This window comes from Bacillus rossius, chromosome 1 (assembly GCF_032445375.1).
Source record: "Bacillus rossius redtenbacheri isolate Brsri chromosome 1, Brsri_v3, whole genome shotgun sequence".
Lineage (NCBI taxonomy): Eukaryota > Metazoa > Arthropoda > Insecta > Phasmatodea > Bacillidae > Bacillus > Bacillus rossius.
Window position 1 is genome coordinate 58,704,172 of NC_086330.1, and position 24,994 is coordinate 58,729,165.

The 24,994-nt window shown below is 35.0% G+C and overlaps 1 protein-coding gene across 1 annotated transcript in view; it reads left to right on the forward strand.

Annotated features, from left to right (window-relative positions):
- The first annotated feature begins 597 nt into the window (after positions 1–597).
- LOC134528437 (extracellular matrix-binding protein ebh-like) overlaps positions 598–24,994 on the forward strand; it is a 103,125-nt gene continuing 78,728 nt past the window's right edge. The window contains exons 1-4 of the mRNA XM_063362083.1: positions 598–3,815; positions 5,609–15,212; positions 19,250–19,350; positions 22,210–22,402. Coding sequence (XP_063218153.1) covers positions 714–3,815; positions 5,609–15,212; positions 19,250–19,350; positions 22,210–22,402 — 13,000 coding nt within the window. The 5' untranslated portion in view covers positions 598–713. The remainder of the gene's footprint in view (positions 3,816–5,608; positions 15,213–19,249; positions 19,351–22,209; positions 22,403–24,994) is intronic.

A 24,994-nucleotide genomic window follows, 5' to 3' on the forward strand; every position in this document is an offset into this window, starting at 1 on the left:
CTAGGAGACCGTGGTAAACGTGTGCTGTGCTTGGTCGCGGCGCATCCAGGCAGAAGTTACCACAAACGAGTCGAGGGACGCACCGAACACGGAACGACCATTCACGAGCACGCAGTGAGATGATAGGTTCACAGATGCAGGACTGTGTTTCAGCCGGGAAGCAAACCTGTACGAACCGGAGCAAACCTGCAGCGCCACTGCAAAAGGACTAAAATGTGTCGTTTCGCACATGCATCATAACAATACTTTTTTTTTACATTCTTTATGTGTAAACTAGCTGCCTTTTACTTTATCTGTCTATCCGAGAGAGAGAAAAGTTTGTATATTATACAACATGTAACTGTTAAACCTACAGTATTAATGCTGCATCTCCAGGCTTATAATAGAGGAAATAACACTTAGTTCGTGGTATAACCGGTTTACATTTTCAAAAAACTGAAATCGCTTGTTTTTTTCTCTTTTTATATGTACAAATATAGAAACAAACATGCATAATGATTATTTTTTGGTAAACTCTGTTTCTTGCATTGTTATAGTTCCGACTGTCATATAAATTCAAATTTATGTTTCAGGAAAGAAATATTGGCAATTATAATGCGACTCTTAATGATGGAGAATCTTCAATTATATGTTGCAAAGAATTTAAGCGGCTTGTTGAAGCATGTTCTTCAACTTCTCAGCAAAATATCACATGCAAACAAAGTCTCCAAGAAATGGAAACAGCATACAACAGACTGAGAAATGATATGGAGGGATTGAAGGGACAAGAAGACTGCAAAAATTATCGTCTTAGCGAACTGACCTTCGAGAACGAAACTTTGCGCAAAGACTTGAACGACCGCGACGCAGAATGCTGCGCCATGAAGAGACGACTGAAGAAACGAGACTCAGAAATATGTAATTTGAAGACACTATTGACTAACCACGATGGCGCCCTGATTGTGCTGAAGAAAAAATATGCTATTGCAACTGCAAGAGTTCGTGAAGCAGAAATTGAACACTATCTAATGAAACACGCACTATTGACTTTGTTGGAAGAGCTAAAAATAACAAAGAACCAACCAGCTGAACAAGAATTTCAAAATGTTCTCTCAAAAGTAATGAATGAGGAAGGAATGAAGTCAACATACACAGAAAGTGAAATTAACAGCCTGGATGAAAAATTCATGTATACACAACATGAGCTTGATGCAGCTGGAACCAAGAGTGACCACAAGAAAATGTCTTCGGACCTACCAGAGAATATTTGTACTAAAAAATTGGAAACATTAAATTACACTGAAACAGATTTTATTGAGAAGGAACACCGATTGTTGGAGAAAAGCGAAGGAATAACTAAGCTACTCTATGAAATGAAAGCTCAGTTAATTCACGCTATCGGCCTTTTAAGCGAAACTGAGACCAATGTTTTAAATTCAAAACACGAAATGCGTAATCAAATGTCGGAGAAATCCAACGATAATCAAAACATGAAGGAGCTAGAGTTTATTTTGCGTGAAGCTCAGCAGAAATATCATGAAGCAAACAGACAGTTGGAAGAAGTAAAATTGAAGTCGATTCATACAAAAAGTGAACTTAATGTGTTTGAGGAAGAGTGCATTTCTACGAATGACATGCAGCCTCAACTAAGTAAAAAAACACCCTTGAACATCGAAAATTTTGCCTTCAAAATCCAAAATGAACACGCCACAGGGGCCACAGTATTTAGTGAGCTGAAAAATGTTAGCTTATTAGAAAGAGCTCAGATGGCCAAAATAACAAATGCTGAAGAATTCTCCAGAAGAATGGAAAATGAATTAGAATCCACTAGAACAGAACTAAATGATGCCAAACAACAGCTCATGTGCAAAAATGTGCAACTTTTGATCATTGACTCAGAGTTTAATTCTTTAAAAAGAAAACACGATGAACTAGAACTTGAACTTACTCGACTTAAACAAACACTTAAACAAGAAGACCAAATTAAAGGTGTTGATACCATCAATAAAGATGTCATGATTTATAACCGAACAGACGAAGAAGAACCTAAAACAACTAAACGTTTGTGCGACTTAAGAACTGAAATCTATGATTTTGAAAGTAAAACTACTGAACTAAAAGAACAGCGTTCTCGTACAGATGAGGAACTGGACCTGTTAACCACAGAACTTAATTGCAAAATGACAGAACTCAAGAGAAAAGAAGACGAGTATAATGACATAAGGCAAAAACTTGAAGTAAGGGATAATGACTATGCCCACATAAAGAAGCAACTTGCAGAAATAGCATTAGCCTGTGATGCCGCAGCAAAGGAGCTAATCGAAACCACAAGCAAGTATGATTACACAAGCAGAAAACTTGCTAAACTAAAAAAAGAGTACCGTAACATTACGCAGCAGTTAGAAGAAATTAAAGCGGAACGCAAAATTGTATTGGCTGACTTAAAAACACTTCACGCAGAGCAAGGAAATGAAAACAATGAACTAAACGACTTAAAATATGTATTAAGTGATACAAAGGAACAAATAAATTGTACCCAAACCGAAATTCTCGACACTCAAAAACACCTTAGTGAGAAAAAAAATGAAATGAATTTTGTAAAACAGATGTTAGATGAAATACAAAATCAGTATGCCGCTACGAGAAATGAACTTGAAAACAGAGTAGCACTTTTGATGATTTTGAAGAAAAAAATGTGTGAACTAAAAAAAGAATATCGTTTAATTAACGAAGAGTTTGTACATATTGAAACTGCATACACGAGCAAAACATGGGAATTAAATAAATTAAATGTGGAATATCTGAAGACAAATGAGGACATGCAAAAGTTAAACATAGAGCATGAATGTGCAAAGGAACAGTACGATAACCTTAAAGCAGAATTATCTCACATTAATGAGCAGCTTATTCATCTTGAAGCTTCGTTCAAGAATAAAACATATGAATTAAGTAAATTTAAAGAAGAATATTGTACGACAATTCGAAATTTACAATGGATAAAAATCGATTATGGTCGTGCAAAGGAACAGTACGATAATCTTCAAACAGAAATATCTCATATTAATGAGGAGCTTGTTCATCTTGAAGCTGTACACAAAAACAAAACATACGAATTAAATAAATTTAAAGATGAATATTTTAAGATGAGTGGTGACTTGCGCAGGGTAAAAACAGACTATGGCTGTGCAAAGGAACAGCGTGATAATCTTCAAACAGAATTATTTAACATTAAGGATGAGCTTGTTCAGCTTAAAGGCACATACACGAACAGAAGAAATGAATTAAGTAAATTTCAAGAAGAATATTTGAAGACAAACGGAGACTTGAACAACATAAAAGGAGAGCATAACCGTGCAGAGGAAAAACAAGAAACTCTTCAAAATGAACTATTTCACATTAACGAGGAACTTGTTCAACTTGAAGCTTCATACACGAACAAAAAAAATGACTTAAGTAAACGTCAAAAAGAATATTTGAAGACGATTGAAGACGCTTACAAAATAAAAACAGAGCATGAAAGTGCAGAGGAACAACATTCTACTCTTCAAACAGAACTATTTCACATAAACGAGGAGCTTCTTCAACTAGAAGCTACATGCACAAACAAAACTTGTGAAATAAATAAATTAAAAGAAGATATTTTGAAAATGAACGAGGATCTTTACCAGATAAAAACTAAGCATGACGGTGCAAAGAAACAGCTCAATATTCTTCATAATACATTAGCTAATGTGAATAAACAAGTCTTGGAGAGTGAAAATGAGCTCCGAAGTGCACAGAACTATTGGAATAAGTTGCAGACAGAACTTCACGCTACAACGAACCAACTTGCGCAGGTAAATTTTATTAAAGAAAATGTATCACAATTTGCCATGGCTAAAATTTCCAGAATTTTAAAATTTAATAATATACCTTAAAAATAATAATATTCGTGTAATCTTAAACAATATTTTAATTTATATTATAAATATTCCTATAGGTTTACTTGTTGGTCAATTTTGAAAGAGGTAGCCTACGTAACACGTTATTGATATCAAAGTTGGTACAGCCGTGTTTGGATATTAGTTTAGCTGTTTGACTCTTAAAGAGTTTTTAACTTAACAATGCGAATTAAGACTTACATAAATACTGAGGCATCATTAGAGCTCTTCCACTGAAATTCACCACACAGCGGCCACGCTGGTCTCTAAATACGCTTGGGTATGCCAAATCACAGATCTAAATAATTATGTTTACAAACATCACAGTAAATAAAATATTGAGAAAACATGAAAATATCCAAGTTAAAGTGAATATTGTGGTACATTTGTTAGAAATGCATTGAAACCTTTTTAATAAAATATCGTAGTACTAAATTAAAAATAGAGATTTTGATAGAATTAGTGGTAAATTAAGTAAAGTGAAGTGGGATGTGACTACAATGTCGGTTATTTGACACTCAAATTACGTTTTACTCCAACAAAAACAAAATATTCACAAACATTTTCTAAAATTTCCAGCCTTATAATTTTTCTTCTTTTAAATTTACTCCCATATATTGTGTCTCATGCTTTGCCACTCTGGTTGAACATCCACTATTATTTATTTTAATATATTTTGTTTAATAATAATTAGATAATACAAATATCAATTAAATATAACTATTTTATTTAAAATTATTGAAACACAACAAACTAAAAACGATGTCAAATATGTTTGACAACATTAATAACATTTATAAATGGTATTTGCTTCTTTCCAATTTTGGCAGTTTTCATTTCGATATATCCTATTTCTATAATTTTAAAACAAAGAATGAAAACAAAACATTCACGATTTCTTTTCGCAACATTATATATATATATATATATATATATATATATATATATATATATATAAAAGCTAATAACCCGCGGTTTTGCTCATGCCAATTTCATAAGAGCCAACATCGACAAATAAAGTTCACTTAAAGTATAGGTATCATTTTAGTAAAGATCAAGTTTAAGAGATTGTTTAGTGTGGCGATCATAAATAAAACTATGACATCTGAAAAGACAATAATAATTATCAAAGTCAAAATATGTATTAAAAATTTGTAAAATGTTCTCTTAGCCCGATCATAGGTGGATAATACTAAAAATTAACACCAGCTGCCTAAGTTTGACAACTTTGTCCATTAGTCAAGACTGTTGGAGTGTAAGTTTAAACTCCCGAGTATAGATCCTGGCCAAGTGTGTGTGTATATATATGAGTGTATATATATATACACACTCATATATATATATATATATATATATATATATATATATGTATATATAGTCGTGGACTGAAAATTTGTACCACTTCGATTGTACCACTGTCAATTCCCTATTGGAGATAGCCATGGGTACCAACCAGCATTCTGAACTGACAATAATATCATATCGTGTTAGCTAACACCACTCTATACTTCTAAGGTTTTGTAAAATTTTCATTTACGCGAATTTTTAAATCACTGTGTTACAGGTTTTCAGTATACAAATATTGCTGTATTTCAGTTAAGTAATATCATAACAGAAATTTATTCTTAAGTTATCATCTTTTCATAGCTTCCAAAATTTCTTTTACTTGTTCGAATCTGTTAAAACAAAGTTGTGAATTTTATTTTCAGGCAGTACCTAATGATGTCAATGTAATACAGGATGTATCTACCGAATTACATCAAGAATCGATTCAAGGAAAAAATATTAATGTAAATAGGGCAACCGATTTCCAGCAGAAAGAAAATGAAATATCATGCAAAAATAAATTAGAAGAGTGTTTAAGAAAAAATACGTCTCGTGGAAACGAACTAGAAAAGCCAGAAGAAAATATTTACGATCTTACTGAAAATATATTCAAACCAGAATGTGAACTCCAAGAAATAAAACCACATTATAATAAGAAAAATAGTGAGGTAACAGAGGATCAGGAAACAAAAACCCAAATAAAGTTACTTAAGTCAGAATTGCTTATACGAGAGAAGGAAAATAGAAAACTAATTTCTTTTATATCTATACTTAAAAACAGATTAAAACAGTACGATACAGAAATTACAACTGCAACTGTATCAGAGTGGAATAAACTCCAAAACCAGTCTTCGAATAGTTTTGAGCTTCAGGCGATGGAGTTAGAGGTTCTAGGCAATAAACTTGAACAAATGGGGAAAGAGCTAATAAATACTCTTGAATGGGCATCGCAAATGGAGACACCACAAATAGTACCAACAGAATTGATAGAAACTTTGACTGAACAGTTAAATATCGACCGATCCGAAATGACTAGGGCTGAACAGTACGATTTACTTGGTTTCATCCAGTGTTCTATTTCGGGTATTTTGCTTGATATAGCTGATCACTTTTCCAGCGAAGAAGCTTTAAGGAATGCAATTTCAAACATTGGATCAGCTCAATGTAATGTCGAACAATTACAAGGAAAATTTGATGATGTCGAATTAGATTATGAAAATCTCTTGGCACAGCTGATTAAGGTTTGTTCGGAAAGGGAGACACTTCAAAAGTGCATCAGTCATTTAATAGTGAAACTAGAGCAAACAGAAATTTGTCTAGCTAGAGAAACTGAAGCCAGAAAACGAGCAGACTCATTTATTCTTCAAATAAATAATCAACAAGGTGAAAAGCGTGCGCATGGAGAATGTGACAATCAGATCCCGTTTATGGCCAAAGATTTTCCTGAACATGAAGAACTGGAAAGAAGAAACAAAAAGCTAGCAAAACAAATGATGGATGCATCGGTATCCGAGCAAGAAAAAATTCCATCAGATAAACTAAATGTGACTATGAAATATATATTACCACATGAGGGAAATGACTTGAATAATAGAACATTTGGTACATGTGAAAATAAACTAGAACAGGTAACCAGAAATATAGAAGCTGACAGACAAAATGCAGAAATAATCCAGAACAATCTATTAGGTGAAATTGAAGATTTAAAAAGAAAACTCACTCTAGTGATAGAAGAAAAAGACAGATATCGGTTGATTGCAGATATTATTGAAGATAAACAGGAAGAGCTTCTTGAAGAATCTTTAACAGACGAAGGCACAAAGGAATATGATATTAAAGGTATAGAAGATTGTAAACAGAGACTCAAGCAACTGACTAAATATTTAAAATTAGAAAAGTTAAAAGCTAAAGAAATACATAACGATATCATTGAAGATAAAAAGGATAAGCTTCTTGACGAATCTTCAACTGATGAAGATATTAATGATTTCGATACTAAAGGTACAGAAGAATGTAAGCAGAAACTTAAGCAACTGACTAGATATTTAAAGTTGGAAAAGTTGAAAGCTAAAATAATACAAAACAATCTTATAAATGAAATACAAGATTTGAAAAGAAAGCTATCTAAAAAAACAGACGAAAAAGAAACGCAACCTTTATATGCCGATGCCATACAAAATAATATAATAAAGACTCCAAAATATTTGTCTTCAGAAGATGTCAAGAACTTGGAAAACCCGGAATTACAAGAGTGCAAAAAGAAACTAGAAGAAATTACCCGAATTTTAGAAGCTGGAAGACCGAATAACGATGCAATAAAAATTCAATTTTTAGCAAAAATAAAAGAATCAGAGATACATTTCCCCCAAAATATAGAATACAGAGAAAACAACCATTTAATTACAGATGACATTGATACTGTCTTCAAAGAAATTGAAGAAAAATCAGCATCAGATGAAGAATTTATGGACTTGAATAAAACAGAATTAAAAGAATGCAAACTCCGACTAAAACAAGTGACTCAGTATTTTAAACTCGAAATGCAGAATGCCCAGGAAGTTCAAAATAAACTTTTAAAGGAAATAGAAGATTTAAAAAGAAAGTTGTCTCAAGTAATAGGAGAAGAAGAAAAGTTCCCTTCGGATACACATGCAATTAAAGAAAAACCGCAAGATGATTCAAAAGAAGAACATGAGGAAGAAAAGTTCCCTTCGGATACACATGCAATTAAAGAAAAACCGCAAGATGATTCTAAAGAAGAACATGAAGAAGATAACTTCCCTTCGGATACTCATGCAATTAAAGAAAAACAAAAAGATGATATAAAAGAACATGATGAAGAAAAGTTCCCCTCGGGTACTCGTGCAACTAAAGATAAACAGTTAGATGATTCAAAAGAACGACATGATGAAGAAAAGTTCCCCTCGGATACTCGTACAACCAAAGAAAAACTGCAAGATGATTCAAAAGAACAACACGATGAAGAAAGGTTCCCCACGGATACTCGTGCAACTAAAGAAAAACAGCAAGATGATTCAAAAGAACAACATGATAAAGAAAGGTTCCCCTCGGGTACTCGTGAAACTAAAGATAAACAGTTAGATGATTCAAAAGAACAACATGATGAAGAAACGTTCCCCTCGGATACTCGTACAACCAAAGAAAAATTGCAAGATGATTCAAAAGAACAACACGATGAAGAAAGGTTCCCCACGGATACTCGTGCAATTAAAGAAAAACAGCAAGATGATTCAAAAGAACAACATGATAAAGAAAAGTTCCCCTCGGGTACTCGTGCAACTAAAGATAAACAGTTAGATGATTCAAAAGAACGACATGATGAAGAAAAGTTCCCCTCGGATACTCGTACAACCAAAGAAAAACTACAAGATGATTCAAAGGAACAACTTGATGAAATGTTCCCCTCGGATACTCATGCAATTAAGGAAAAACAGTTAGATGATTCAAAAGAACAACACGATGAAGAAAGGTTCCCCACGGATACTCGTGCAACTAAAGAAAAACAGCAAGATGATTCAAAAGAACGACATGATGAAGAAAAGTTCCCCTCGGATACTCGTACAACCAAAGAAAAACTACAAGATGATTCAAAGGAACAACTTGAGGAAATGTTCCCCTCGGATACTCATGCAATTAAGGAAAAACAGTTAGATGATTCAAAAGAACAACACGATGAAGAAAGGTTCCCCACGGATACTCGTGCAACTAAAGAAAAACAGCAAGATGATTCAAAAGAACAACATGATAAAGAAAGGTTCCCCACGGATACTCGTGCAATTAAAGAAAAACAGCAAGATGATTCAAAAGAACAACATGATAAAGAAAAGTTCCCCTCGGTTACTCGTGCAACTAAAGATAAACAGTTAGATGATTCAAAAGAACGACATGATGAAGAAAAGTCCCCCTCGGATACTCGTACAACCAAAGAAAAACTGCAAGATGATTCAAAAGAACAACACGATGAAGAAAGGTTTCCCTCGGGTACTCGTGCAACTAAAGATAAACAGTTAGATGATTCAAAAGAACGACATGATGAAGAAAAGTTCCCCTCGGATACTCGTACAACCAAAGAAAAACTCCAAGATGATTCAAAAGAACAACTCGATGAAGAAAGGTTCCCCACGGATACTCGTGCAATTAAGGATAAACAGTTAGATGATTCAAAAGAACAACATGATGAAGATAAGTTCCCCTCGGTTACTCGTGCAACTAAAGAAAAACAGCAAGATGATTCAAAAGAACAACATGATAAAGAAAAGTTCCCCTCGGGTACTCGTGCAACTAAAGATAAACAGTTAGATGATTTAAAAGAACGACATGATGAAGAAAAGTTCCCCTCGGATACTCGTACAACCAAAGAAAAACTGCAAGATGATTCAAAAGAACAACACGATGAAGAAATGTTCCCCTCGGATACTCGTGCAACTAAAGATAAACAGGTAGATGACTCAAAAGAACAACATGATGAAGGCAAGTTCCCCTCGGGTACTCGTGCAACTAAAGATAAACAGTTAGATTACTTAAAAGAACAGCTTGATAAAGAAAAGTTCCCCTCAGATACTCGTTCTGCTAAAGAAAAATCGCAAGATGATTCAAAAGAACAAAATGATGACACAAATAAGTTAATAGCTAAAGAACTAAAAGAGTGCAAACTGAAACTAGACGAAACCACTCGCTTTCTGAAAGATGAAAGGAAGAAAACTGAAGTAATAAAAGACAAATTTTTAGAGAAATTAACAGAAATAAAGAAAAAAATACCTCAAATAGAAGAAGATAAAAGTATGAAATCGTTATTCACAGACATAATAGAAGATTCAGCAAAATATATTGCGAAAGTACCAGAATCAGATGAAATATTAAAAGATGGGGCAACTAATGAATTGGAAACATGCAAACTTCAACTACAAAAAGTGACAAGGTATTCAGAAGAAGAAAGGCATTACGCAGAGTTAAACCAAAGCAAACTTTTACATGAAATAGAAGACCTAAAAGAAAAACTAGCTGAAGCAATAAAAAAAATTGACAGATGTCGTTTTATACAAAGTTCCTTAACAATAAAGCCCGAAGAGACATTTAAAGAATCAGTATCATATGACAAAGTAGAAGACTTGACAAGTAAAGATTTAGATATGTGCAAACTAAAGTCAGAAACCGAAAGGCAAAAGGCTGAGTTAATTCAAAGCCAACTTTTGGAAGAAATAGACAATTTGAAAAGTAAGTTGGCCCTAGCAACAGAAGAAGAAGAACAAGAAGAAAAAGATACTATTCAAGACAACATAAGAGGGGGTCTGAGTGAACTGACATTAGATGATATCGAAAAATTAAAGGAAACACAAGCTAAAATGAAAGATAGAGGCAAAGAATTTTTTTTTTCTGATTCCACAAATGAGAAATTGAAAGATGTCATGGAGGAATCATTTTCTGATAAATGTTTACAGGACCCAAAAAATAAGGAATTGGAAACATGCAAAATGAAATTAAAGCGAATGTCTCAAGATTTAAAAAACGAAAGAGATGTCGCTAATGCAAATGAAAGTAAGCTCTTAGAATATATACAAGAATTAAAAAGAAAATTCCCTGAAAAAACAGAAGAAAATGAAAAGTATAAATTAGTTGCAGATAACATTCCCGATAAACCGGTAGAAAATTTAAAAGATCCAGTATCCCCAGGAGACGAAAAAGGCTTTCTCAAAAAAGAATTTTCAGCATGCAAACATAAATTAGAACAAATGTCTGAAACTTTAGAAGCTGTAAGAAAAAATGCCGATGCAATCCTAAGCAAACGTTTAGATGAAATTGAAGATCTAAAACGAAAACTGACTTTAGTAACAGAAGATAAAGAAAAGTGTCAATTATTTGCAGATGCCATCCAGAAGAAAGTAGGTGACAAAAGTGAAGCATCAATACCAGAAGTAGAAATAAGGGATTTCAGAAATAAAGGATTAGAAAGTTGTGAACAGAAACTAGATAAAATATCTCAAAGTTTAGAAGATGAAATGCTGAATGCTGAAGAAACTAAAAACAAATTTTTAAATGAAATAAAGGAACTAAGAAGAACATTGGCTCAAATAACTGAAGATAAATATAAAGAATCTATAAATGAAGCAGATGCCATTCAAGACATACCAGTAGTAACCCCGAAAGGTTTAGTAACGAGTAAACAAATAGACTTGCTAAATAAAGAATTAAAAGAATGCAAACAGAAAATAGATCAAATTACTAAACAATTAGAAGATGCAAAGCGTAATGCTGAATTAATCCAATATAAGCATTCAAATGAAATAGATGAATTGAAAAGTAAGCTGTCTGAAGTAACAGATGCCATTCAAGATAAACCAAAATTGCCAATGAAAGAATCAGAACCAAATAAACCAATTGGCATGGGTAATAAAGAGTTCGATGAATGTAAACAAAAACTAGAAGAAACTATTCGGTATTTAGAAATTGAAAGAAAAAATGCTGTTTTGATACAGAGTAATCATTTAAATGAAATAGAAGAATTAAAACGAAGTCTAGCCAAAGTAAAAAATGAAAATAAAAAATATCACTCAATTACAGGTACTACTCAAGATAAATCAGAAGAGACACTGAAAGGACAAGTATCAGACGAACAAATGGTCTTGGCCAGTAAAGAATTAAAAGAATGTAAACAGAAATTAGAAAAATTTACTAATAATTTAGACCTTGAAACTAATAAATCAGTGGTAATTGAAAATAAATATCCAAATGAAAAAGACGAAATGAAAAACAAGCTTGCTGCAGTAACAGAGCCAAATAAAAAAGACATCCCAGTTACAGAAAGCAATCATGATAAAACAGGCCTTACACTGAAAGTATTAGTACCAGATAAACCAACTGACTTGAGAAGTAAAGAACTAGATGAATGTAAAAAGAGCTTAGAAGAAATGAATCGAAATTTAAAAGCAGAAAGGAAAAAATTTGATATAATGCAAAGCAAACATACAGATGAAATTGAAGATTTAAAAAGACAACTTACTCAATTATCAGAAGAGAAGGAAAAGAATGCCGAGATAATCAAAACCCAATTTTTAGACGAAATAAAAGAATTAAAAAAAAAGATTACTCAAATGACAGATGATAAAGAAAATGAGATCTTAGTTACAGATTCTATTAAAAATAAACTAAAAATGGACAAAGAAAAATCACTATCAGATAAAGAAATTAAAAAGGTGACAGATAAAGAGTTGGAAGAATGCGATCATAAACTGAAACAAATGACTGACTATTTAAAAGAAGAAGAGAAAAATTCTGAGAAATTACAAAATAATTTTTTGAATGAATTACAAGAATTAAAAAGAAAGTTGGACAGGGTAACAGAAGAAAAGGAAAAGTATAGATTGTTGGAGGATGCCAAAGACGAGAAAACAGGAAAAACTTTACAAGATCCAAAACCAGATGTAGAAATCCATGACACCAGAAATAAAGAGTTAGAAGCTTGCAAAAAGACACTACAACAAATGATACAAAATTTAGAAGATGAAAAACAGAAATCTGGGGTGATTCAAAGTAACCACTTAAATGAAATAGCTGAATTGAAAAGTAAGCTCGCAGAAGTAAAAGAGCAAAATGGAAAGTACCACCTAGTTGCAGATGCCATTCTGGGTCAACCTGAAAATACACTAAAAGAAGTGATACCAGGTGGCCAAAAAAAGGACGTGGCAACTAATGATTTTGAAGAATGTAAACTGAAACTACAGCAAATGAATCGAAATCTAGAGGACGAAAAGAAAAATTCTCAAGAAATTCAAAGCCAACTTTCAGATAAACTTACAGAGCTAAAAAGAAAACTAACTCAATTATCGGAAGAGAAAGAAGAGTATCGCTTAGATGCAGATTTCCTGAAAAAAAAACTAGAAGAGACACTAAGAAAATCTTCAAAAGAAGAACTAAATGATATGAGAAATAAAGAATTACAAGCATGTGAACAGAAATTAGAGAAAAATGCTCAAGATCTAGAAGATAAAAAACAGAACGATAAATTAATCACAAACCAGTTATTAGATGAGATAAAGGAATTGAAAAAAAAGGTTACTCAAATAACACAAGATAAAGACAAAGCACAATTATTAGCCAATACAATTAAAGATGAACTAAAACAAGCAATGGAACAATCATTAAGAGACCAAGAAATAAATGATATATCAAATAAGGAGTTAGAAGCGTGCAAACTTAAACTAAAACAATTATCTCGCTCTTCAGAATCGGAAGGAAAAAATAACGAAATAACACAATTACGAAATTTAAATGAAATAAAAGAATCAGAAAGAAATCTGGTAGACGATCAAGATAAAAAACCATTTTCGTTAGATGCTAAAAGAAAAGAATTAATAAAGGCTATTGGAAAATCAGGACCGGAAGGAAACATATTGGACTTAACAAAAAAAGAATTGGATGAGTGCAAAATAAAACTTGAACAAGTGACTCGGTATTTAGAAGCAGAAAGGCAGAATGCCGAGGTAATGAAAAACAAGCTTTTAGATGATTTGGGAGAGCTTAAGAAGAAACTGGCTCAAACGAAAGAAGACACTGCAAAAGAACCTATATTAGCTGATGCTGTTCAAGATAAGCTGAAAGAGGCGTTGAAAGTCTCTGTACAAAATAAAGATGCAAAGGACTTGACAAATGAAGTATTAGAAGCATGCGAACTTAAACTTGAACAAACGACTCGATATTTAGAAGTCGAAAGAAAAAATGCTGACTTAATCCAAAGCAAACTACGAAATGAAATAGAAGAATTAAAAAGAAATTTAACCCAAGTACCTGCTACAGAGATAAAGGATACAAGTAATAGAGAGTTGGAAGCATGCGAACAGAAACTACAAAAAATGAGAAGCGATTTGAAACTAGAAAAGGAAAATGCCGAGGCAACAAAAAACAAATTTTTAAATGAAATAAAAGAATTGAAACGTACGATTAATTTAATGATACAAGATAAGAACACAAAGTTGTCCGCAGATGTCATTCCAGATAAAGTGGCAGAGCTTTTAAAAGAATCAGTACCCGAGAAAGAAATGAAGGACTTAACGAATAAAGAACTAGAGAAGTGTAGACTGAAACTGGAACAAATGGGTAGATATTTAGATGCCGAAAGGCAGAGTCACGAGGACACTAAAAATAGATGTGTAAAAGAAATCGACAATTTAAAGAGAAAGCTTGCTCAGGTGACTGAAGGTGAAAACGCAACCCCCTTATTTTCAGATAATAGTCAAGATGAAATAAGTAATGGGATAAAGGCATTAGTATCGGATGAAAAAATTAAAGATTTAGCAAATGCAGAATTAGAAGAATGCAAACTCAAACTAGAAAAAATGACTCGTTATTTAGAAGCTGAAAGAGAAAATTCTGAACTAATAAAAAATGAACTTTCAGAGGAAATAAGAGAATTGAAAAGAAAATCATTTGGAGTAACGGAAGTTAAGGAAAATGAACAGTTGCGTTCTGGAAAATTGATAAGATCATTTGGATTAACAGGAGTTAAGGAAAATGAACTGTTACGTTCTGGAGAATTGAAAAGAAGATCAGCTGGAGTAATGGAAGATAAGGAAAATGAACAGTTACGTTCTGGAAAATTGAAAATGTCATCTGGAGTAACGGAAGTTAAGGAAAATGAACAGTTATTTTCCGATTCTGATAACGAGAAATCTACGAATGCAAATGAAGTGAAACATGTAGCAGCTACAACTGAAATAAAGCTAAAGAAGGATTTAGAAGAAGCTTTAAAACAAATAGAACAACTAGTTATCAGCCAGGAAAAAGACACAGCTCTCATAGATGCACTGAAACAAGAACTAGAGAACAATAAAATAGAAATGGAAACATTATGCCAAGACAGAGAAAAAATGCCAAAAGAAGTTCTAACAAAATCTAGAGCTCTTAAAACAGAAGAGCCTGATGTAATCATCACTCAAGATTCCTTCATCTCAAAAGTCAGAGACATCAAGCAAGGTATTAAATTAATACATTTTGTTAAGTTTAATAATACAGACAATATAAAACCAATGCTTTTTAAGCATTGTAATGGATATTAATAAAGTTAAAAGGCATAAATAGTCATAATATAGAAATATATAATTACATAGTGCATGTTAGATGTATGTTAAAACTAATCAACTTTGGAGTCATATCCAGTATGTGTTCAGATTTTCGTTTGTTGATTCGCATTGCATAATTCTACGTGAATTTTTTTGTGTACCATGTACTATGAACTTTGTATTGTGTTTTCTCCTAAGCGAGTCATTATGCACACTCATGCACTCACACAAATACACACACCAATGTTGTTACGAGTGGGAAAAAAGGGTCGAAAAAGAGTAGGTCAATCAATTAAATACAGTTTTATTTATTTAATACCATTAAAATTATCAATTAAATTACAATGAAAATTTCCGTCCATAAATTAATCACTCTTTCGTTTAGTCCACAGTTCACGCAGTTTCGTTTAGCCCACTAGAGTTCGGCCCGACAGTGGTTCTCCCTACTGCTCGTCTCTCATCACGCTCCTCTGTCCTAACACATTGCCTCACACTTCTCACTAGTCTGTCGCACGCAATACAGTACCGGATGTTTCACTCCCTGACGCACCAGTCTCCACACACGAAACCCGTCGATCGTCGTCCGCCACTGCTCACAGAGAGGTCACTCGCCCTCTTCACTTCACTCACTCGGAGACTGGCGTCACCATTTTTATAGCCCTCAGCCCCCTTCTGGAATGGTCTCGCACCCCTTCGAAGTGTCGCGTCATCAGGGTTGACTTGATACCCGAAGCTCCCCGAGAAAGGCGTCTTAGTAACGTCACTTAACACAGGCGGGGCTCTAGGAACGTGCACAAACTTCCAGACCGCAGAGAAAGCGCTGAGAAAGGTGGAAGCGGGTTGGTGAAGGAGGGGGGGGGGGCGCCGTTGCTGATCGGATTAGGGGTGTAGCACTAATGGACCGCGTCCCACCCACAGGCTAACAGGCCAGCTGGTTGACTAGCCGAGTCACTGGCCTGACTCGTGGCCTCGCCTCTGGCATACTCGTTACCATATATATACATACACACACACAAACATGTATATGACAGATTATTATGGGCACGTCTAACTCTGTTGGATCCCAGTTGATGCATGATAGTTTGCTATGATGAACACACCTCTCACAGCTATATATTTATTGCATATATATTCTTATGGGACAGTCGGACTCCATAGGATTCTCGTTGATATGATATAGTTTTTATGATGAACGTGGAATTTTCATTTCCATTCTCCAATGTATTTTAATTTCACGCATATTTTGGTTTATACAGTTTTATGAGGTGAATACTGTTTATGGAATAATTATTTTTAATATAAAGTATTAGAAAACAGCATGTTGTGATTACTCATAATGTTTTAGGTGAAATATATGATATACGTTTTGTATTTTGTGCATTTTATGTTTCAATGTGCAATCGTATTTAATGCCAACTTCTAAAAGGTTTTTCATGTTTTTGGAAAAGGAAGATCCTAAATGTGAGGGAATTTGGTTGTTAATATCATTCTTCCACCAATAGTTGAAATTGGAGATGAAACTATTTCTTGACCTGTAACTAACAAAAACTATATAGGCCTGATCCAGTGCGTTTCTCACTTAGAAGTATCAATATGAGAAACCTCAAAATCAGTTTAGTTGACTTTCTGGGGAACCACTTTTTAAATCCAAAAGTGTATGCATATAATCTAAAAGTGTTTGTTTGATAGGAATGAATGATTCCATGTAGTCTGCATGATGAAACATGAGTTATGCATAAATTTGACATAGTGAGGGATGTGGTCTATAAACTGGGAGCTGTTAAATTCACTTTTCCGGAATAAATGACAAAGATCCAGAAATAAAGTAACAAATCTTTAAACGGAAATTGTTGTTAGCTCTCAAATTGCACAACTGAGTGAGCAAAGAAAGATACATTGATTTTGAATTGCAGAAAACAATTAATTATAGCGTTTTTTCTGAATTAAGTCAAGGGAGGAAGATATTAGAAAATTAAGTCTAATAGATTAAAAACATATTTTCCTTTATAAATATTTTAAGCAGGCAACGAGGCCCCTGGATTTCAGATTTTAAAATCACTTGTTGCCTCTTCGACTCCCGCCTGGACACGAGACTGAACGTCTACCCCTCCCTTCACCTTTACTTGTACATCCCCCCTTCCTCTACAGATTTTGGTCGCTTGGAAACAGGACACCCCTTTGTGCCTGCGCAGTATGATGTCATTTGCTTTACTATTTTCTGCTTCTAAGCGTTACATTCTTCATTCATTTTGAGTTATGACTGATAGATTGCCAGTAACGCAATGGCATTGTGCTTTGCTTATGTTGGACCTTAGGTGGTCCATATTTTTTAAAAATATTTTTAGAAATTTAAAACGCCAATTCAAATTTCTGTCCTAGCATGAAAATCTGTCCATGATATAGTTTAGTATACAGTTTTGAATTAACCTTGCGCATGTAGCGGTTCTCGCAAAACTATACATTTTTTTTTTTAGTATATCACTCGTAAATGTGATTTCCCCATAGTCCCCAAATCTTTGACGCTGTGAGGGAATATAATTTCTAGTCGTTTATTGCGTGAAGCATTGTTGTTGTGTAAACATATCAGCTCTCGGTGCACGGCATTTGGTAGGAGTGATTTCCTGAAAATCTAACGGATGTCGGTGAACGGAAATGTGACACAAAGATGGCGGACCCACGTGTAGCAACATGGTCTCGTATAAAGTAACTTTCGTAGGCATTAGGGGACATACCAAACTTATTTGTGTGCAATATTAAACTTTATAGATAGTGAAACTACCCCGGAATATATTTCGTAAATTAAAATAGTCACCGTAAAAAGTAATCTCAAGATTAAAAATACCTAAGAAAACTGACATTGCAATGATTATAATACATATTATCTATCTGAATTTAAATTGGCTTAATAGTATAACAGTAAAATCACGCAATGTTAAACTCAAGGGACGTTGTTCAAATCTCGTAAACGGGATATTTTTTAATAACTTTATTTTATAAAATAATTATATCATAATAATGTTTAATCAGCTCGATAAGTTTACGGTTTATTTTAAGGAAGTTTTTACAGACTGATTTCAGTCGCTTAAGCAAAAACAAATAGACAAACTACAAACACATACTTAGTGTTAGATTATTTGTTTTAAAATGTTTCAGGTTAATATTTTAGTGATCATACAGAAATATAACTTTTAATGCGTGGAAACCTTATATGAATTTTAACAAAATGGGCAGTATTTTAATAAAAAAATTTGTCGAAAAACCGGTCCAAAGCTGGGGTTTACTCTTTTTTCACGTCTTTTTCGTTTACAACGGAGCCGTTTCGTTATTTAGTTTAAAATTTCGCTATGCAAATCGAATGATTCGATAGTTGACGTAGCTGCTCCGGCAGTGAATTCTAGCTGCGAATGCGGAAACTACGTGTTATTCGCGTTCAGAAATGTAGTTGAGTACACAATTTGCGTATACTTATTACGCTTGGCATTATTTTAATGAATTAAACATTGAATTTCATGTCTAAGTTTCGTACTATATGTGTATTTATAACATGAGAACACATGAATTTGCTCGTTAACAATGTTACAGATGTTACACATTTCTGGTGAGTACTGAATTCTCGCTTACATCCTCAACCCATTTGAATCTCAATTGTTTCCCTGACCATTCCCGTGTGAACGTCCAAACTAGCTATCCAGGTTTGGACGCGCATTCGGGAATACACCCGGGTTCGAATTCCGGCTCATCCATCCTTATTCCTGTTTCGCGCTTCTTCCCGAAACCACTACAGACAAGTGCTGGGGAATGGCAGGACGCATTCCTTCCCAAACTTGCTTTGCTTGTGAGGTATGTCCGTCAATACCATCGTTACGTGCTTAGTTCGCACCTCGATGCTTTAAGTGTTAAGACAAGGAGTGTGCGATAGTTTGCGAAAGTGCGGACGGCGGTGTTTTGCAGGTCCGAAGAGCGCAGATGTCACGCCACGCCACGATGCCATCGACACACTGGACCATGCTTTCGAAGATCTTCTTAGAAAATTGCTCCAGAAAGGTTTCAAGGTGAGTTTCTGATGATATAGCAAAGTATGCCCGTTGTAAAGAAGGAAGAGTAATGAGTTTCCCGGATAGAGGCATGGGAAAATAATAAATATAATTTTTAATATAATCGTAAATATAACTTTTATATCAATAAAACATAATTTATAAATGTAAATAATAATTATTAAACTATTTATTCTTAATAATCACTGGAGATTTATATCAATATTCCTGGTTTTTTAAAACATTTTTTTTTTTTAATTTGTTGGAGGTATTGTTTATTTTCAAATTAAGATCAATTAATAATAAAATATTCTCATTAAAATTTGAAAGGACATAATTTTATAGATAATTGTCATACTATATCAATATTACTGTAACAATAATTGATTAAATCAAAGGGATGTGTTTTAAAATTTTCAAACATTCTGTACCTATATTACCCATCTAGGAATTGACAGTGCGTGAAGGACGTATACAATTAATATTATTGTATTGCACACTATGCAGTTAGTAAGTATGTGTTTTTAACGGAGACATGTGAAACCCCAATGAACACTCAAGAGTGGTTGCCATAGAATACACACTTTCCCGTGCTAGGAAGGACGGCCCGTTAATAAGGTAGACTCCTAAATTATTTTGCCTACAATATTTAGTATTTTTACACATTATTATAAATATATTCATAGTACAACAATTTTTAATTGTTTATGAAAAGTGTTTTGTTACTAAACAAGTCATTTAATGGGTTTATAGGAACTTAAAGGTGAGTTTCTGTCAGTCCTAGCAATTATTGAAATGATTAAATCTTGTGGTATACAGTTTTGAATCAACCTTTCTACATAGTCATTGTCGTAACAGTCTTCATTTTTAATATTATTTGTACATTGAAAAAATTACGTTTTCCAAAACCTTGAAAAACTCAGATGACCACAGTGTTGGGGAAACTATAGATTGAATTACGAACGATATTCTAAAAATGAAGAGTTTTTAAGGTGAACGGCTAGCACAAACATGTGTAATACGTGATTTCATGCTTTCAGTACATGCTAGGACTGACACAGATAATTGCCTTCAAAAATCATTAAATAAGGACTTATTTGATAGCAAAAAAACTTTTATAAACAATAACTCGTGGTCGAATTAAGAATTATTTTAAAATCGCATGAAAAAAAAAAAACAAACAAGAAATATAAGAAGCAAAATAATAAGAATACTACCCCGTTAACATCGTCTGAAGGGCGTATTCAAGAGCCAGTGTCCCTTGTCATATCCCACGAGCAATCGCAACCGAAACCGAGTGAAACATAGTATTACGCAACAATCCAAGAACGCAAGAAGTTGCAAAATGTTCATCACCCAGCACATTATTGAGTATAGGTACGCAAGGCGCAATAACGCAACTCAAGTATTGTTAAAATTCCATCTTTTTTTTTTTTTTTAGTTTTGGCTTGCGTTTTCGACTACCATATATGAAGGGGAGTATTCCGGCAACATTTAATGGCAAAGCTGTGTTGTATAGTAGCCCAGGATGTTATTATTATTATTATTATTATTATTATTATTATTATTATTATTATTATTATTATTATCATTATTTACATTTGATAAACATTAAAATAACATTTATAAATAAAATCATTAAAAAATTGTTTTGTTTCCCCGATTAATATGATATATAAAAAGAAGACTGGGGACATATTGCCAGCCGGGGCATTATGTGTGTGCGAGACCAGAAATCTAAGTTTCTATAACTCGTTCTGTGCACTTTATTTCAAAGGTGCACCTCACATTTTGTAGAATCACTTGGATCAACAGGGCGTGGTGCGTGTTGTGTGGGATAATTTGGCACACGGACCTGAAGTGTACCTTATGGTGTAGTTTGTAGTGAAATGCTATTTGTTATTATGTATTGCGGGGGGAGGAAAGGATACTCCCCAACCAGTTATATTTGCTATCTGGAGTGTTATAGTGTCGCAATGTCTGACCTATTATAAGCTTGTATAAGGATTTATGTGTTGAATATGCTACCTCTACCTTAACCGTATTCCTAGTGCACGATAGGACCCAGCAAGTCCCTTACTGTTAGGGAACAGATTTTGGTGTCCTATTCGATGCCGATCTGTTGCCCAAATTACATGAATGCGTAGATCTCAATTTTTTTTTGTGATTTCGTTCAGATGGCGAACCAGCGACTAGTGCCATTAACTCGTACCTATATACTCAATTTTGTAAACATCGGGGGAACTTACCAAGCGTGTTGGAGTTCCAAATAAATGTCTATGGTAGCGAAACCATCCTGGAATATATTTTGTACACTTTAATGAACATAGCAAGAAATATTTGCCACTTAAAAAAGTACTTGAGAAAATTAGAAAGGCTGTTCCAGTTTTGTGCGATGGCTCTTCTATCTCTTTGCCGTAAGAATTGTATCGATGGTTGCGAAACGTCCGCTAGAATGCGTAGGAACCAGTTTATAGCCTCGCGCAGGGCACAGTTTATTAAATCGCTTGCCGTTTTTTTCGGTTCGGACGTGTTCTGGGACACGGCCCGCGAGTTAGGTTACGGTTGTACCCCAACAAGGCAGTGCTTATCCGCTACCTTACCCGAACGAACGTCCTGGAATACCACCATAAGTGTGATGTAAGCAAGTGTCCTAGTTGATATCGATAGCGTGTATTGTAAAGTAGTTTAAGTGTAAAGTTGTGCGAGCCGCTCCAATAGATAGCCCACACGCGCATGTCCGAGTGAATCAGGCTTACACCCGCACAGGTGTGGTCGTGTTGGTGTAAAGAAAAATGGGCATGTTGGTGACGATGTTGGACGTCGCGTCCCTTGCGTGGTTCACGAACCCGGCCTGAGCTCGGCGGCGCCTTGCAGGGGCTGTCGCTGCCGGAGCTGGCGCGGCTGCACGAGCAGACGTGCGAGGCCACGCGCCTCCTGCTGCTGGACTCCGGGGGAGAACCTGCCTCCAGGCCCCCGCCAGGCGCCCCCAGCCCGCTGATGGTCCTGGACCGCATCAACCTCGAGGACATCAAGCTGTCGCAGCAGGACCGCGCGCTGGTCGTCAGAGGTCTGTGCCCGCGGTCGTTGCGTCTGTCTGCTGCGTGGTGGATAATCACACTGCTGTGAACTCATTTCACTATAGCTACAGTAAAACCTCACCAATTCGACACCGGGTAACGCGACGCTCCGTGTAACTCGCCAGAGTCAGCGGTGGCTTAGATTACGGGTGTTTCGACTTTTAAAGGACGGCGGAACGAGCCGAGGCGGGCGAAGAGTCGATCCAGCGTGCACCTCAACTGTCTCAGGTCAACGCCCCGGGCGCCTATTGTCCCCCAGGTAGCTCGCACTGCTGCCGCGCGCGCATTCCTGACCTTTCGCTTTCTCTCGTGCCTGCTCAGTTTAGCATCTGAGGTGAACGCGATCGGTTTTGTGTTTTGAAGTCGATTTCAGTATGCTGCACTAGTTAGTTAATTTAGTTTGTTTATTTAATTACATTAGTTTATTTTTTGTTGGCGAATGGATTAGAATCATGTCGGAGAAAAAATGGAAGCAAGTGTCGGTTTCAATGGAACTGGAATTAGATGCGTCGGAAAGACTGGAAAAAGGTGATAACGTGAATAAAATAGCGTTAGAATAAAATGTTGGGCGGTCTACAATGTTCGGTTGGAAGAACAAAAAAAAAAAAAACAGGGATCCAATTATGTTGTTTTAAAAGAATTTGTACAGAATCCATTAAGGAGAGAAAAACAATGAAATGTTCAGGATATGAAAAGGTAAGCGAAGCGTTGTACTAGTGGTTTCAGGTGCAAAGGGACAAAGGCACATCTATATCGGGGCCTATTCATCAAGAAAAAACACTGAAGTTTTATGAGGAATTAAAGAAGAGGGAGAGTCCAGATTTACAGCAAGTAATGGCTGGTTAGACACGTGGAAAGAGCAATTATGGTGTGAAACAACTCAGTATCTGCGGTGAAAAATTATCTGCTGACCCTAACACAGTAGTGTGTTTAAGGTTAAATTTCAAGAACTTATTGAAAAATAAAAGGTTCATGGGGATCAAATTTATAATTTTATTGAAAGTGGTCTAAATTATCGTTTGCTTCTAACTAAAAGTTTGGCTTTAAAAAGATAAAAATCCGCCCCAGGTTACAAAAAGTGTTAAGAGCGAGTTTTTTATTCTTGCATGTAGTAATTCAATAGGAGAGCACAAGGTTAAATTAGCCATTATAGGGAAAGTTAAAAAAAAACCGAGATGTTTCAAGCAAGTGAAGAGAACAAGCAATGGCTTTGACTTGCTTGTTGTGGTACAGAAACCAGAGTAATGGTGAATGCAACAATACATTCTTAAGTGTCTTTTCCAACAATTCGTGCCTGAGATCGAGCAGTTTTTAAAATCTAAAAATCTTCTCAGAAAAGCAGTTCTTGTCCTGGACAATGTTACGACTCATCCAGACTCTCAATATTTAAAGGACAAAGAGATAAAGGCCATCTTTCTTCCCTCGAATATCACTTCTCTGATCATTTTGGCAGATTTGAAGACAATATATAGACGTAAGCTCCTTTTATCTTTAATATTGGCCTTGGAAGAAGGTAATGATTTAATAAATAAGCTAAAACAGATTGATTTACCAGTCTTTATTGGCTGGGTCAATCAGTGTTGGAATGAACTAGAACCAATAACTCTCAATCGCTCGTGGAGGAAACTTTATCATTTAGGCAATGAATTTCATCAACAACAAGAGGAACGTGAAGCATCCGATTTGGTCGCTTTAATGAGGAAAATTCCTGGATGTGGAGAAACTGTAGTTGATGATTCCAGAGATTGGATGGATCTTGATGGGGCCAGTGAACCACTAGGAGAAGATGAAATTGTTGCTGCTGTAAATGGGTGAGGAACAGAGGAAGAAGAAGGTAACTCAGAAGATGACATGGAGAGTTATCAACAAGAATAAAAGATGAGTCACAGTGAGGGTGTGAAATACACTGAAGGAGCATTGCGTTATTTGAGCCAGCAAGGATAATCTGCAATTAATGTCTTATTCCTCCGGCGACTTCGCGACGAAGCAGCCAGGCGCCGAATTGAGAACGAAAAACAAGCTTCAATTAAACAGTTTTTTTTTCAGAATGTTTGAGATTTATTTGTGAATTGTACATACAACTACATATATTTAAGAAATACAATTATACTTGTATCTCAAGTCTATCATCTTTTAATTTACTAAATCCCATTAAAAATTCCAATGTTCTGGATAACTCAACAACCCCCAAACTCGACATCCTCTGGGTCCAAAAAGGGTCAAGTTAGTGTGGTTTTACTGTACTGAGAAAGTGTGGGTGAATGGGTTTTAAAACCAACACATTTGGCGTTGCTTACATCAGCTGATTTTGGAGGGTCCTGCTGGTGAATCGCAAGCCTATATTGGCGTCATGGGCCTCGGTGGCCACGTGACCAGGTCATTAACATCCCGGCAAGGCGATCCGGGTCGGGTTTCCGGTGAAAATCAAACTGTCAATTTTCTTGCAAGTGAGGAACGTGACAGACATTGCCCCGCCACCACTGTATTTTGTTTTTTGCAATTTAACACTAAATGTATGTGGCACAGTTTCTCAACCGATATTAGTGTCATTATACACCTAATATTGTTAATGTATTTTTACT